The 14,545-nt window shown below is 41.8% G+C and overlaps 1 protein-coding gene across 1 annotated transcript; it reads left to right on the top strand.

The window, feature by feature from the left end:
* Nucleotides 1–3,984: 3,984 nt before the first annotated feature.
* K441DRAFT_626791 (DNA mismatch repair protein MutL) lies at nt 3,985–7,556 on the top strand. Its single transcript, XM_067646144.1, has 5 exons — nt 3,985–4,040; nt 4,091–4,187; nt 4,265–4,351; nt 4,413–4,791; nt 4,846–7,556. The coding sequence occupies exons 1-5, from the start codon at nt 4,008–4,010 to the stop codon at nt 7,358–7,360; spliced, it is 3,111 nt and encodes a 1,036-aa protein (XP_067509282.1). The 5' UTR covers nt 3,985–4,007; the 3' UTR covers nt 7,361–7,556.
* The last annotated feature ends 6,989 nt before the right edge of the window (nt 7,557–14,545 follow it).

The following is a 14,545-nucleotide window of genomic DNA, read 5'->3' as shown; positions in this document are numbered from 1 at the left end:
ACAGACAATCCTAAAAGCACGAAATTTAGCCCTAGGTATACTACCTACAATAAAGCTAACTATACCTTAGCTCCACACTATAGAACTAAAATTACCTCCTAAAATTAACAAGCTTATCACCACGGCATATAACACCTCTATTAACCCATTACTGCATTAACTTATTACCGTAAAGACCGCCAGCACCCATATGCTGCTAATTAAACTCTAAAGCTTAGGCCAGATTAATATAGCAGCTTTAGAAGTAAAAGAGAACAGGCTCTATTATAGAGGCCGTCTATTCGTCCCCAACTTAGAAAATCTATAACAGCAACTAATCTAAATAGCCCACGACCTCCAATTAAGCGGCTATCTAGGCAAAGGAGGAACCTATAAGCTTCTTAGCCGATACTACTTCTAGCCTAAAATAATAGACTTAGTTAAACGCTTTATAGGCGCCTACTATAGTTATAAGCGCGCTAAGGCCTTTAATATAAAGTACTAAGGATTACTGTACCCTCTACTAGTACCTATACAACGATAGGCAGATATCGCTATAGATTTCGTTATTAACCTACCACCCTATAAGCGATATGGCCGTACCTATAAGAACATCCTTATAATAATATACCGACTTATAAAAGAGCGCCACTATGTCCTAATCGAAGGCGTAGCCGTTAGCAATATTACTAACGCCTTCCTCTACAAAATCTACCGATTACATAGGTTACCTAACTTAATTACGTCCGACTAAGGTATATAATTTAGCTCTAATATATAGAGACGAATCTGCTAACGCCTTAGCATCTCCGTTAAGATATCTATATCCTTCCACTATAAAACTACTGGGCAACCGGAAAACGCTAATGCTAGCATAAAAGCGTACCTACGATAAGTAGTTGCCTATAGTCAAGATAACTGGGTGGATTACCTCCTACTAGGTAAATTTACAGCAAATAACTACGTTTTAACTACTATAGGACTTACCCCGTTCTTCGCGAACAAGGGATATCACCCCTAATCCAGCATAGAACCACCAGAACCTATTAATAAGAAACTGCCATATAGAAAACGCCTTAAAATGCTACTTACTAACCAGCATACAGACCGCATAAAAAATCTACTCAACTACTACAAGGGAGAAATGGCCTAGGCTTAAGCAAAGCAGGCCTACTTCGCCAACCATTATAAAACGCCACCACCGGAGATACGTGTTGGCGACTGGGTATAGCTAAATACACGCAATATCTCTACGTAGAGGCCTATAAAGTCACTTAATTATAAGAACCTCGGCCCCTACCTAATTAAATAAGTTATTAATAGGGGAGCCGTATACGAGCTAGAGCTCCCACCTACCCTAGCCACCCGTAGAATATAGCCTATATTTTACCTATAGCTACTACACCTTTACCAGCCTAACCCCTTACTAGGGCAGATATAGCCCGAACCCCTACTAGTACTAATCTAAGACGAAAACGAAAATAAGAACCATGAGGAGTGGACTATTAAACGAATTATTAACTCTAAATACTTTAGTAAAGGTAAAGGACGACGGCTCTACTACAGAGCTATATATATAGGATTCAACATAAATTAGCTAGAATAGCAACTATAGAAAGACTTTAAAAATGCAAAGGATTTAATTAGCGACTTTTACTACGCGAACCTATAGAAACCGGGCCTAAGCAGAGATTTTATACCTAATCCTCTATAGGAGCCCTTATAGAGTTAAACCGTTATACATTACCATATAGGGGCAAATTGCCGTTAAATTGCCGTTAGATTACAGTAAAGTGCGATTACGTAACCGAAATATCGTTAAGATGTCTAGGAACTTCAACTGGTAGTTAAAGTTATCTAATTAGTTGGATTCTTAAATGCCAAGCCTTATTACATAACGTTATTTTAAGCCTTTAGCAATACCCCCCTTTCTTCTTTTCTATACCCTAAGTGTCCCTTTTATATATATATAGTAACCACAGCGTCGCCGGAGCTCCGCCTCTATAGGAGGGGGGGTAGTGTCACGGAACCCCACCGCAGGGGCCTCCATAGGAGAGCCCCGTGCTCTCGCGTATACCTCGCGTACAGCTTATGTCAGCTACGCGTAGGTATATCACCTCCTTACGCCCTCGACCCTTACGATCGATCGCGTAACGTCTTATAGACTCCTCGAATACATACGTCTTATAGCCACTGCCCCGTCCCGTGACATTACGCTAAAGGACTAGTATATTGCTTAACGCGCTAAAGAAGCCTATATCGCCTTAGTCTGTCAGCTAGAGGCCTTATTTAACTTATCCTTTACTACCTAAGTAATTAACCTAGTTAAAGATAATGCAAAGAGTCTTAATAAGTAATTAAGTTAGTAAATTAAGAACGCAAATAGAGGCCTAAAGTTCGTTAAGCTAGATATTAACACCTTATAACTCTTAGTATTTATAGACGCTTCCTTCACCAATAATAAGGACTTATCTTCGCAAATTAGCTACGTACTTATACTAGTAGACGCCTTAAATAAGGCAAATATTATTTACTAGTCCTTAGTTAAGTGCAAAAGAGTTATTAGAAGTATATTAGCCTTAAAGTTATACAGTATGGCGTATAGTTTTAATATAGGCGCTATAATTAAATCTACGCTAGATAAGGTCTTACAGGTTAACTTACTACTCGTTCTCTGTACTAATTTAAAGTCTTTATATAACTATTTTATCCAACTAAAAACTATGTAAGAGAAACGCTTAATAATTAATATAATATGCCTTTGCTAAGCTTATAAACAAAGACAGATTACTAAAGTTAAGTAGATTAATGGAGATACTAACCCTACGGACGCTATAATAAAGGGTAAGCCCTATACGGCACTATTATAGCTTATTAACACGAATTAAGTTAAATTATAGGCTGTAGGGTAGGTTAAGCGAACGGATTNAACTTTAGTTTAGTATTGGCGCTAGTACTAAGCGAGCCAATAGCAATTTTCCATCCCGGGGATGGAAAATCCTAATTAGTTGGCAGAAGTTAGGTTCGGCAGAATTTAGCAGAATTTAGCAGAATTTAGTATTATGGTAAAATTCAGCAGAATTCGGTAATATGTCAGAATTTAGCAGAATTTGGTAATATGGTAGAATTTAGCAGAAAGTCGCTATTGCGTATATACTACGAATAGCCTAAAAGTAGACTTAACTTTAAAGTATAGATTAGTCTTCTTTTTAGAGTTGCTCTAGTATTAGAACGTTAATTATATAACGTAGTTACGGGACTACGTAGCGAGGTTAGCTAACCTGACCTTAGAGCAACCCCTTACTTCTAGTAAAAACAATTAACTACTAACTTTAACACCGCATACGTACCACTACAAGTGATATTCGTGCACGTTAATAAAGCGAGTATACCGACACCTTAAGATTATTAGTAAAACTTTTATTTATCTAACTATATCTTACCTAATGTATCTCGCACCTAATAGTTAAGATTTTAAAAAAATTTATATTATTAAGAAGTGTCAGGTAACGTATTACCTCGCTTATATATATTGTTCTACGCAGCGTATCCGGCAAAGTATGCTAGACACTCGCTTACCTTTTTAGTACAAGGGGGTAACACGAACGGGACGCCCTCCCTGCTAGTATGCTAGTAGAATAATACAGCCCAACCATTTTGCAAGGGCTCGCTTATTTTGAAAACATACTAGCAGGGATGGCGTCTGCCCCATTCATGGCATCCCCTTGTATGTTTGGCTCGGGTGGCGTAGAACTGCACCTTACAAGAAGAGTAGACTTATATATAATATTATAATAAGTATATTTATTAGGCTTTAAAGTTTATTAATAATGAATTTAGCTTCTATAAATTAAAAATATATATTTAATGAATTCTGTAAAAGTCCTTTAATCTATAAAATTAACTTTTTAAATGAAAAGGTTAGCGATATCCGCTAATTGATTCTATGCGTCTGAGCTTGCTGAGGTAACATTTGACGCGACTTCACGCCTTCACGCCGCATCAACTAAATATCAGCATGGGCTGACATGGCCACCATAAAGCCCATCGAGGGCCGCTCGGTAAGCTGATTCTATGTCTTGGAGATATCAATAACTAATAGAGTTACTAGGTGCATCAAATTCAATCTGGGCAAGTCATAATAGATATCTGTTCTGTAGTCAAGGAGCTTGTAGAGAACAGCCTAGATGCTGGAGCTAAATCTATTGGTATGCTAGCATTATTGATATGTGAGCGGCTTTTATGTTTCCTGTGCATCCGCTGATGTCTCTGCAAATCTTCATAGATATACGTTTCAAGAACCATGGCCTTGATTCAATAGAGGTGCATGATAATGGCGGGGGTATAGCGCCAGAGGACTACGAGAAGATCGGTACGCCAATATTCTTCATAAAGCTATTGTGGACTATAACTCTAACTTGCGCTATTGGCAGCTCTCAAGCACTATACCTCTAAACTCTCGACCTACGATGACCTCAACTCTCTTCGAACGTTCGGCTTCCGAGGCGAAGCCCTCTCATCACTGTGCGCCCTTTCGAAATTTCATATTATCACCGCTAGGGCGGCCGATGGTCCTAAAGGAAAAAGGCTTGATTTTGAAGTCTCTGGAAAGCTGAAGAGCAGTTCCATCGTCGCCAGCCAGAAGGGGACAATAGTGGTGGTTGAAAACCTTTTCCATAACCTCCCCGTTCGTCGGAGAGAATTGGAGAAGAATATAAAGAGAGAATATGGGAAAGTTCTCAGTCTTCTCCATGCATACGCTTGTATCAGCATAGATGTTCGGTTCGCAGCCAGTAATCAAATGCCGAAAGGGTAACTCTGGAGCTCGAATAATATTTCATGTGCAGAAGTTGATATTTGTCGTAGCAAGAAAGTCGCCATATTTTCAACGAATTCTAACCCTACGACGAAGGAGAATATTGCCAACGTATACGGAGCAAAGACCCTGCTAGGGCTAATACCACTCAACCTACAATTTGAGATGGACCCTAGTACCAAATCGACCCAAAGCGCCCGTAACTGGAGCACCCACGAAGATGCCGGGTCCAGAGAAGTCAAGATACTAGGGCACATCTCTCGTCCGGTTGTCGGTGAAGGCCGGCAGACACCAGATCGTCAAATGTTCTTCGTTAATTCTCGCCCATGTAGCCTTCTGCAAGTCGCAAAGGCTTTCAACGAAGTCTACAAATCATACAATATTACGCAGTCGCCATTCATTTTCGCCAATCTCAACCTCGATACGAATGCTTACGATGTCAATGTGTCACCAGATAAACGCACTATACTACTTCATGATCAAACCGCCTTGTTGGAAACACTCAAAGCATCGCTTTTGGAACTCTTCGAGTCGCACGACCAAAGCGTCCCGAAGTCTCAATTATCAGTTCGTAAATTACCGGCCTACCGGCCGTCTACTGTAATCAGAGAATCTGCAGATCAGCCCGAAGCGGGAAGCACGACTATTACGGGCCAGGCTGAGGATGAAGATCTTGTTCGCAAGAATCACCCGGCATCATCTTCTTCGAGCGGGGATATTGTGTGCTTGGTGAGCCCCACCGTAAGTCTGATGCAGAATTTTGTTGGGCGGAATGCAGAAGATAGGAGCGGACGCTCTTCAGAACCAAAGAGCATAACATTTTCGAAAGAGAACCAGAGGCTTCCCAACTTCCAGAATTTGGGAAGTGAGCTGCTATCTCATGGTCGGGATACCATTGATATCTCGGTTGTGTCTGGCTCCCCAGAGCCTTCAACGCCTGAAACAATTGAGATCCCAAAAGCAGTGCAAGACTTCAACGCTCAAGTAGCGTCTCTGCACGCTAAGCATATGGAGCAAGACTCTTCACTCAGCCCTCCAGCTCCCGCTGTAGATGATGATATACCCAGTGTGAAACATACACCACAAAAGTCAAGCCGGAGTACTATCCAGAACGCCTTTGATAGGATGAGACCCAAGAGAATACCTGCAGAGACAGCTACTATAACCGTCGGGAATACTACCACTACATCCACTGTTGGCAGCACTCCAAGGAAGCGACGACGGATACACACACCTCAATTTGGATTGAATGCTACTCCAAGTCCACTATTTGGGAGAACTCTGCGAACGTTTGCTGCTCTAGGTACGCAGGCAGAGAATGAGGATGATGATTATACGTTAGAAGATGATGTTAGAAGACAGGACAGCAACATGACAATTTTGGCATCGCAAACTGATTCTTTTTCTGGTGGACACGAACCTAAATTATCTCCTGATACTGACAGCAAGAATGAAGCAGTCGAAAACCCCGTACCGTTACTGGCGACAGAAAATGACGAAGCAGAGGAATCTGATAGCGGAAACAGCGAGTATGTCGAGGAGGCTGAGAAGAAATCACTAGAAGAAGCCAAAGCGGCACGCATGATCGCCTCAGCCGAGGAACTAGCTGCAGGGCCGTCCCATGATAACTTGAGGCGCGCGGCTAGTCTCCTCAAAGGCCCAGGAAAGAAATATTCAACACTCTACCTTGTCCGTGCCGTCAATACCTCCATCCCGAGCATTTACCAAAGCTTCTCTCGCCTCAGGCAAGACGTCAAAAGTGTCAACCCTAAAATAACCAGTGGCGTCGAAAATGACCTAGAAACCGCTACGCCGTCCAATTCAACGCCGGAGGAGCGGCTTTCCCTAACAGTCTCGAAATCCGATTTCGCCCTCATGCGCATCATCGGGCAATTTAACCTTGGTTTCATCATCGCTATGCGCCCTTCCTCTGACATCAAACTATCCTCAACTTCCTTAGACCTCTTCATCATCGACCAACATGCTTCAGACGAAAAATACAACTTCGAGCGGCTCACAGCCTCCACCATACTGACACCCCAACGTCTCGTCCATCCCCACCCTCTCATCCTTACGGCCATTGAAGAAGAAATTATCCTCTCCCACTCCGCCGATTTAACCGCCAATGGCTTTATTGTTAGCATTGATACCTCCGGCACTACTCCAGTCGGACAAAGGTGTAAATTGCTTAGCCTGCCAATGAGCCGTGAAGTAACCTTCACCCCTTCTGACCTAGAGGAGCTCTTAGCTATAATATCCGACCATGTTGGACAGGAGGTTCCAAGACCAAGCAAAGTACGACGCTTGTTAGCAAGCAGAGCTTGTAGAGGAAGCGTGATGGTCGGGAAAACATTAACGCTGGAACAAATGGAGAAAGTGGTACGGCATATGGGGAGTATGGAGAAGCCCTGGAGCTGTCCGCATGGACGCCCGACCATGAGACATTTGTTTGGACTTGGGGGTTGGAGTAGTTGGGAGGAGGGAAATGGGGTGATGGGGATGGGCGAGGAAAGGAAGATGACGGATTGGGGGTTATGGCTAACAGACAGAGGAAAGGGGAGATAGTAGCAAGGTAATGACACAAGTGGTAGATCAAGTAACTTCAGCCTTACCTGCGAATCTTATTATTTCTAGCCTTTAAGTATTCTAACTACTTAGACGCTTTTACTTAATTTTATAACCTTTATAAAACTATTATATAGTTATTATATAACTAACAATGTAAGGGATAGATGGCATGTTCTACGCAGGAATAGTAGATAAACTGTTAAGTTCTATAGAAATAATCTTCTAAAAGTTTTTATCCCATTAGAAGAGGCAGAAACCTAGCTAGGGATACTATTTCTTAAGTTCAGCGGATGGATCGCATCCACTTTCTACCACCTTATGAATTTTTTTAACATTATTTAATAAATTGCCCCTTTCAAAAGAGAGTGAGCGTAATACGCAAATACGATTCTTCAGTGTCCTTTACCCTGGCTAGGGTAGGGATGGAGTTGTAGGGCCCGTGAAAGGTTATAGATGGACTTCCGCGGCCCCAGAGTAGCATACAAGATCCTACCAAGACTGTAGAAGCACAGAATATAGCGTTCACAGCCTCGTACAACATAGGGATCATACGGCGCAGCTGTTTTGACAGCAACTAGCAAGAAGACCAATCCTCATTACACGTGAAATAAGGACAATTACATCCAGCTAGAAGGACGCTGGGACCTCCTTCATCCGTTTCTGCATGATCCAGTACGGACTACCGGCTGTCTTCCTCGAGTAAAAAAGAATTCGTAGGGCGTGATGCAAACCGTTTCTTTCGGTAATGTCTATTGACAAAATTGCGGCACTGGAAGATATGTAGCAGCTGTGAAGAGTTCAATAGCAGCTTAGTGAGTGGGCAGGGTAAGGATTGTGAAACGCGCTACAATTCCTTCCGAGGTTTGATGATGTAGAGGATCACCCACAGGTATGATTGCTACGCGCCGAGGTTTTCTTGAGTCGGGGGTACCTTGAAACGAATCGTATTTCCTTCAAACCGCTATTGATTGGAAAAGTTTTGGCATGGCCTTAATTCCATAAATTATTTTTGCCTCAAACTCAGCCCTGAATCTGCTGGAGTGCTCTGACTTAAGTCTTTTGGTTTGGATGATTGCTCCAAGCTGGGCTAAAGTATAAAAATGCTCTTTTTGAACTTTGACATGATTTGGCTTCAGAGGCCGAATGCGAGATGACTTGACTCCGGAGTTTGAATGAAATGCTATGTCGAAGGTGGAATATTCTCATAAAGGAGATCAACCGGCTTTCTCCTGCCCGAGCGCGCTAATTCGTATGCAAGACATAACGCATTGCAGATAGATCATGTTACTTAGTGCCGGCCTCCTTGCTTCATACGAATTTGTATAGGTGAAGTTGACCGAATGCCAATCCATAAAATACGACTTTTCCTAATACGGCGTATACAGTCGCTTCGGAAAAGGACGATCAAATGTCAGAAACCATGATCAAAAACAGAAATTTGCCGAATCCTCACCTGTTTAAACCCTTTTTCTGTACTCGCGCATACCACCACCTATCACCTTATTATTACCTTATATTTGAAGCCATGGGTAAACCTACTTAGTTAATTAAACAGAAGTTGATTGTATAAGCTCTAATTGACCTTAGCAACGACGACTTCTATATAGAAGTTAAGACCGACGTTCCTCGACCTACTCTTTAACGCTAGAGGGTGAATTTGAAGAGATATGGCCAGATTAATCCACTAATTAAGGCGAATAGTAGGCCGCTGCTGCTTACGGATGAGGCCCTAGATATATAACGTTAGGTATTATTAATGTTAATTTATTAACGCGTACCTTAGGGCCTTCTTAAATACCTCTTATATAGCCTAGACGCCTATTTTAAAGAGATGCTCTAGTTTCTATACGATAAATATAATATAATAGTAGCATAGAGTACGCTATCGGCTAGATTAAAGCGAAGGAGATAGAGTAGAAAGGTTATAAGGATAATTGCGCAACAACGCAACCTAGGCCTAAGAGACGACTGGATTGTTTAAATCTGTAACTATAGGCGTAATTAATTTATTTTTGTTAATAAATCGGCTTATAATAAGAAGACAATGGATAGGAAGTATGGGTGGGTACCTATTAATAAGCCTGCTAAAGGAATATTAGAATTAAAGAGATCTAAAAGATGGAGCTTGCTGCCAGCGTATACCTAGTAGGGCTATATACCTGGTTAGTTAATATATTAAGGCGCTATTAACGGGTTAATGTTTATTAAGTGGATAAAAAATAAGGTTCTTACTTATATATAGCCTTATCTACAGCCTTGTTTAGTTTTAGTAATGGATAATATATTAATCTATTGCAATAAGGTACGTAGTAACTATAAAGGATAGGCGCGTTAACGCTGCTGCTTACTTAAACCTAGGAAGTTTAACGCCTTTATAACGCTACTAGTGTTAGACTTAAATATCTTCCTCCCTACTTACCCGATTTTAATCTAATTAAGGCTTCTTTTTACGACCTAAAGTAGTGGCTGCGTACTTATTAATTTAAAGCTAAACTATGGAATAACTTTAGCGACTTTTTAAACCATGCGGTAGAGTAATAAGGATTTAATAAAAGGGTAAAAGGTTATTTCTTACGGGCAGGTATTAAGAAGTAGATAAAGGGAAGGATAAGGTCTATTGTTATATAGAGCGCCTACTAATTAAGACGTTAAGTAAGGCCTCTGCTGCAGTATTATAACGTCGCCAATTTATTCTAAAGTTCTCTAAGTTATCTACTATGCGATTAATAAGCCTATACGTTAAACTAACCCTATATAGCTTTGCATGGCCTATATTATTATTAAGTAGCGCCTGCTTAAGCATCCTAAAGGTGTAGTACTTATTAACTAAAATTAACTCTGCTTTAGTAAAGGCGTGTATAAAAGCTAGATAACAGTTTTGTAGCTATTTAATAAAGGCGCTAAGCTTATTGTCTAATTATTTAATATCGCTGCGGGTAAGGCTGCTAGGTAGTAGGCTAGTAGAAGGCATATTTAAGAGTGGATGGTAAGGACTGGTAGGCGTTTTAGAGGATAGAGTAGAATTAGATAGAGCGCTCTATAAAGAAGGCACTAAAGGTTTTATATTTAGTATAGGATCCACTATAAAACAACTATTGGCGATGGTTGGTAATATAGAAGAAGGCAGTACTACCTATATAGCACTCTATAACTATTATAGCGTCTACTAGTTCTATAGCTGGTTTTACTACTATATCTGGCTCTACTGCTATATCTAGTTTATTAAAAGCGTTAATGCCGTTAGTAATAGATCGTGTTAAATAGGATTGGCTAGTAATTATATAACTGTGGTATAAGCCTTCCGTTGCTGCCGTTGTTAAGGGGGGAAGCTTAATTCGTTTATACTATAAGAGTTACCTTAACGGTGCTTATAGCTGCCTAAAGACACCTTTGTATCTTTTTTATCCTCCTTATTTTATAGGTGCTTACTATACTTAATCTTTAATAGTAAGGATAGATCTAGTATATCAACCGTGGCTTTCTTCTATTCTATTACCTCTGACTAGCGCGTTAAGTAATAAAATAATATTGGGTAGTGCTTTAAGTCGAATTTAAGATAGTATATAGTACCGTGCTTTTTGTTCTTGTAGTACTGTTAAAGGCAGTAATAGCGTTTAAGTAGCGTATATAGATGCTTGCCTTTAGCTTCTATACGTTTACGCCGTTTAGCAGCCTCTTTCTGCATTTTAGTGGTAGTTAACGCCCTCTTTTTACTAGCAGCTTCCTCTACTATACCTTTATAATCCTTACTAGAGGACTCTACCTCTTTATTAGCCGCTGCTTTAATTAAAATACCTCTTACTTAAAGCGCCGCATTAATAGCCGTAGTAAAATTAGCGTCTCTAGTATTAGTAGACGCGTTAATAGGTGCAGTAGCGGCCTTATATTTAACTATAAGATTAACCCTCCATGCCCTCCTTATATACTTTAACTGTGCCTCTATTATTTCCTCTACTTCACGCTATTCGTCTATATTATTTACCTCTTTAGGTATTATAGGATCCTTCTAATTTAATAACGCAATAATAGTAGTTAAATAATTAAGCTGGAAAGAATAAAGACCGTAATATTCGTTAGCTTAATATATATTTTAGGCGATAAACTCCTAGTATTTAAAGGCTCTAAACGGGATAGCTAGAATATTGCTAAATATCTTCGTGGTATCGGCGTATACGATTATATTTAGAATAAAGGTTTAAGGGTCTTTAGACTGTTCTATAACAGTAGAAGGTAGTATAGGTTTAATAGTAAGGTCTACCTCTTTAGGCGCTTTAGAAGTGTTCTTTACGGTATTCTTAGGTGCTTTAGCTCTCCTCCTATGCGTTATAGCGCTAACTAAAATAGGAAATAATATAGGCTTCAAATAGCTTCAAAAATAGGCGACGGCGATATATTAGCTAGGAGGATGGGTGGTGGCATGCGCGAGTACAGAAAAAGGGTTCAAACAGGTGAGGATTCAGCAAATTTCTGTTTTTAATCATGGTTTCTGACATTTAATCGTCCTTTTCCGAAGCAACTGTAGAACATTGGTTCTGTCATTCGTTCTGCATTGTGGAAAATTCGGTTAGTTAATAAGGAGCAGATGCCCGCACGTGCGCGTAGTGCACGTACCAACCGTCCTTGTCTCAGCATGCTCAGACCACACAGGGAGGCCGGATAAATCCGGCCCGATGGCACTAAACCAGTTTAGGCCATCTGTCCCTGTGTGGTCTGAGACACTTTGGCCGACGTTTGTAAAGCACGTCGGCATATCCACCTAGCTAATATTACAGATATTCACTTTTTATTCTTATAACAAGTTTAGGCAGCTTAAAAAATTCATTAATTATACACTAAGCTCTAGCAAATCGAATAGTCTACGTAAGAAGTCTCCCTGCCTTCCCGTTCCTAACATTAATTTTAAAATAGCCGTTACATAGTTTGCCAAAGTAAACAATTAGCAATATCCGCACTAACGACGCGTTAATCTCAACCACCCACTCTCTATCTACTATATTTATTTATTATATATTTAAGCCCTCCCTACCTTTAGTAGTATTAGTTAATAAAAAGGGTAGTTTATTATTAAAAGCTTAAAACTGGCTCCGCTAGACAAGTAGACTATTCATAGAGCCGTTGTAGAGCCATTCATAAAGCTATTGTAAAGCCATGCAGAGCCGTTTATAAAGCCGTTTATAGAGCTATTGTAGAGCTATTTGTAGAGCTATTGCAGAGCTATTTGTTGAGCCGTCGTAGAGCCGTTGTAGAGCCGTTGCAGAGCCGTCGCAAAGCCGTTTGTAGAGCCGTTCGTAGAGCCGTTCGTAGCGCCGTCTATAAAGACAATGCAAAGCCGTTCATAGAGACGATGTAGAGCTACTCGTACGGACAACCGTATAGGCGACTATATATAGGCAATAAGTAAATCTGTGGTAGAGCTGTTGCAGAGCCGTTGTAGAGCCGTTGTAGAGCCGTTGTAGAGCCGTTGCAGAGCCGTTATAAAGCCATTGCAGAGCTGTTTATAAAGCCGTCGCAGAGCCATGCAGAGCCGTTCATAAAGCCATTTGTAGAGCCATTACAGAGTCGTTGCAGAGCCGTTGTAGAGTCGCTGTAGAGCCGTTGCAAAGCCGTTGCAGAGCCGTTCATAGAGCCGTTCATAAAGGTGATGCAAAGCGGTTCGTAGAGACGATGTAGAGCCGTTTGTACAGACGATTGTATAGGCAACTATATATGGGCGATAGTAGAGCTATATAGAGCCGTTGCAGAGCCGTAATAAAGGGGTTTCTTCGACGCCTTTTGGAGCACCTATGGCTAGCAGTTAGTTCTGGAAAATCCATCGATTAGAGAGCTGATTAAGGCGATCCTAATGCAGGTATTAACAGGATAATAGACGTGGCGGTTGCTTACATTAATTTCGTCAAAGTTAATGGTTTGCCTCATACAAATAGAGCGGCTCGGCTTCCAAAAGCTTGCCAAAGTGGCTCAGACCAAGAAACAGATGGATCGATCGAATAGGTTAGCTTGCGGATATTCGATTATCCGCGCAGCGGATATTCATCGGTTTCTTACCTCAGAAGCTCAGACTAAGAAATCGATTGTGCGGATATAGGAATATCCGCACCGTCCGCTAAGCTGATTTAGGACGGCAATCGTTTTCTTAGTCTGAGGGACTTTGGCGAGATTTGTAGAAAACCTAAACATCGTTTATATGAGAAGACCTCATCAACTTTGACAAAATTGATCTACCCTCCCACAATACCTGTCGACATAAAAATTACACCAAATTATAGAGAAAAGCCTACTCTATAAAGCTATGAGATCTTCAGCTCCTTATACGCGCGCGAACGTTAAGAGGAATTCGTCGCCGTAGAGGGCCCTAATTCTACTCTGCACCGCCGAGCCGCGCAGTAAACACCAACGCTGAACGCTTACGCCCACGCCGCCAGCCCTCTGCGTAGAGCTTTGCGAGAGCTCTGCGGAACGAAGCTCAGGGGGAGACCTGCACGGAGCCTCTGCAAAAGCTCTGCACGAAGCTCCGCACGAGCTCCGCACGAAGCTCTGCTCGAAGCTCTGCCTCGGGGCCTCTGCTCGAAGCTCTGCTCGAAGCTCTGCTCGAAGCTCTGCTCGAAGCTCTGCCCGAGGCTCTGCTCGAGGCTCTGTTCGAAGCCCTATATTAGAGCTCCAAAGCTCTACTAACACGCAGCGGCTAATATACTAGGAAGGTTCTACAATTGCCCGTACGAACGCCCGTACGAGCGCCCATAACAATCGTCTCTAACAAACGTCTCTGCAATTAATCGCCCGTACGAACGTCTGCACGTCTGCACAATTACACGTCTGTAGCCTGCACGTGGGCTCTGCCACGAAGCTCTGCACGAGCTCCGGCAGACGAGGCTCTGCACGAAGCTCTGCACAGAAGCTCTGCACGAGCTTTGCACGAAGCTCTGCACGAGGCTTGCACGAAGCTCTGCACGAAGCTCTGCACGAAGCCTCTGCACGAAGCTCTGGCACGAAGCCCACACGAAGCTCTGCACGAAGTCCTGCTAAGGTTCTTGCACGAAGCTCTACACGAAGCCCTGCATTAAGCTCTACACGAAAGCTCTACTAAGGCTCTGCACGAGGCTCTGCACGAGGCTCTGCCCCTAGTAGTAGCAGAGACACTCCGGGCCAAGGGAGGATATTTTTAAGGAAGGACCCAACTATAGC

The sequence above is a fragment of the Cenococcum geophilum genome (genome assembly GCF_001692895.1).
Source record: "Cenococcum geophilum 1.58 unplaced genomic scaffold K441scaffold_3, whole genome shotgun sequence".
NCBI classification, from domain to species: domain Eukaryota; kingdom Fungi; phylum Ascomycota; class Dothideomycetes; order Gloniales; family Gloniaceae; genus Cenococcum; species Cenococcum geophilum.
This window is presented reverse-complemented; position numbering and strand designations above follow the sequence as displayed.

What these genes read in the sequence shown, in the direction of transcription:
- K441DRAFT_626791 (XM_067646144.1), top strand. Translation starts at nt 4,008, where the DNA reads ATGGCCACCATAAAGCCCATCGAGGGCCGCTCG. An exon ending in AGCCCATCGAGGGCCGCTCG is followed by an intron (nt 4,041 to 4,090) that starts GTAAGCTGATTC and finishes TAGAGTTACTAG; the next exon opens with GTGCATCAAATTCAATCTGG. An exon ending in AGTAATCAAATGCCGAAAGG is followed by an intron (nt 4,792 to 4,845) that starts GTAACTCTGGAG and finishes TATTTGTCGTAG; the next exon opens with CAAGAAAGTCGCCATATTTT.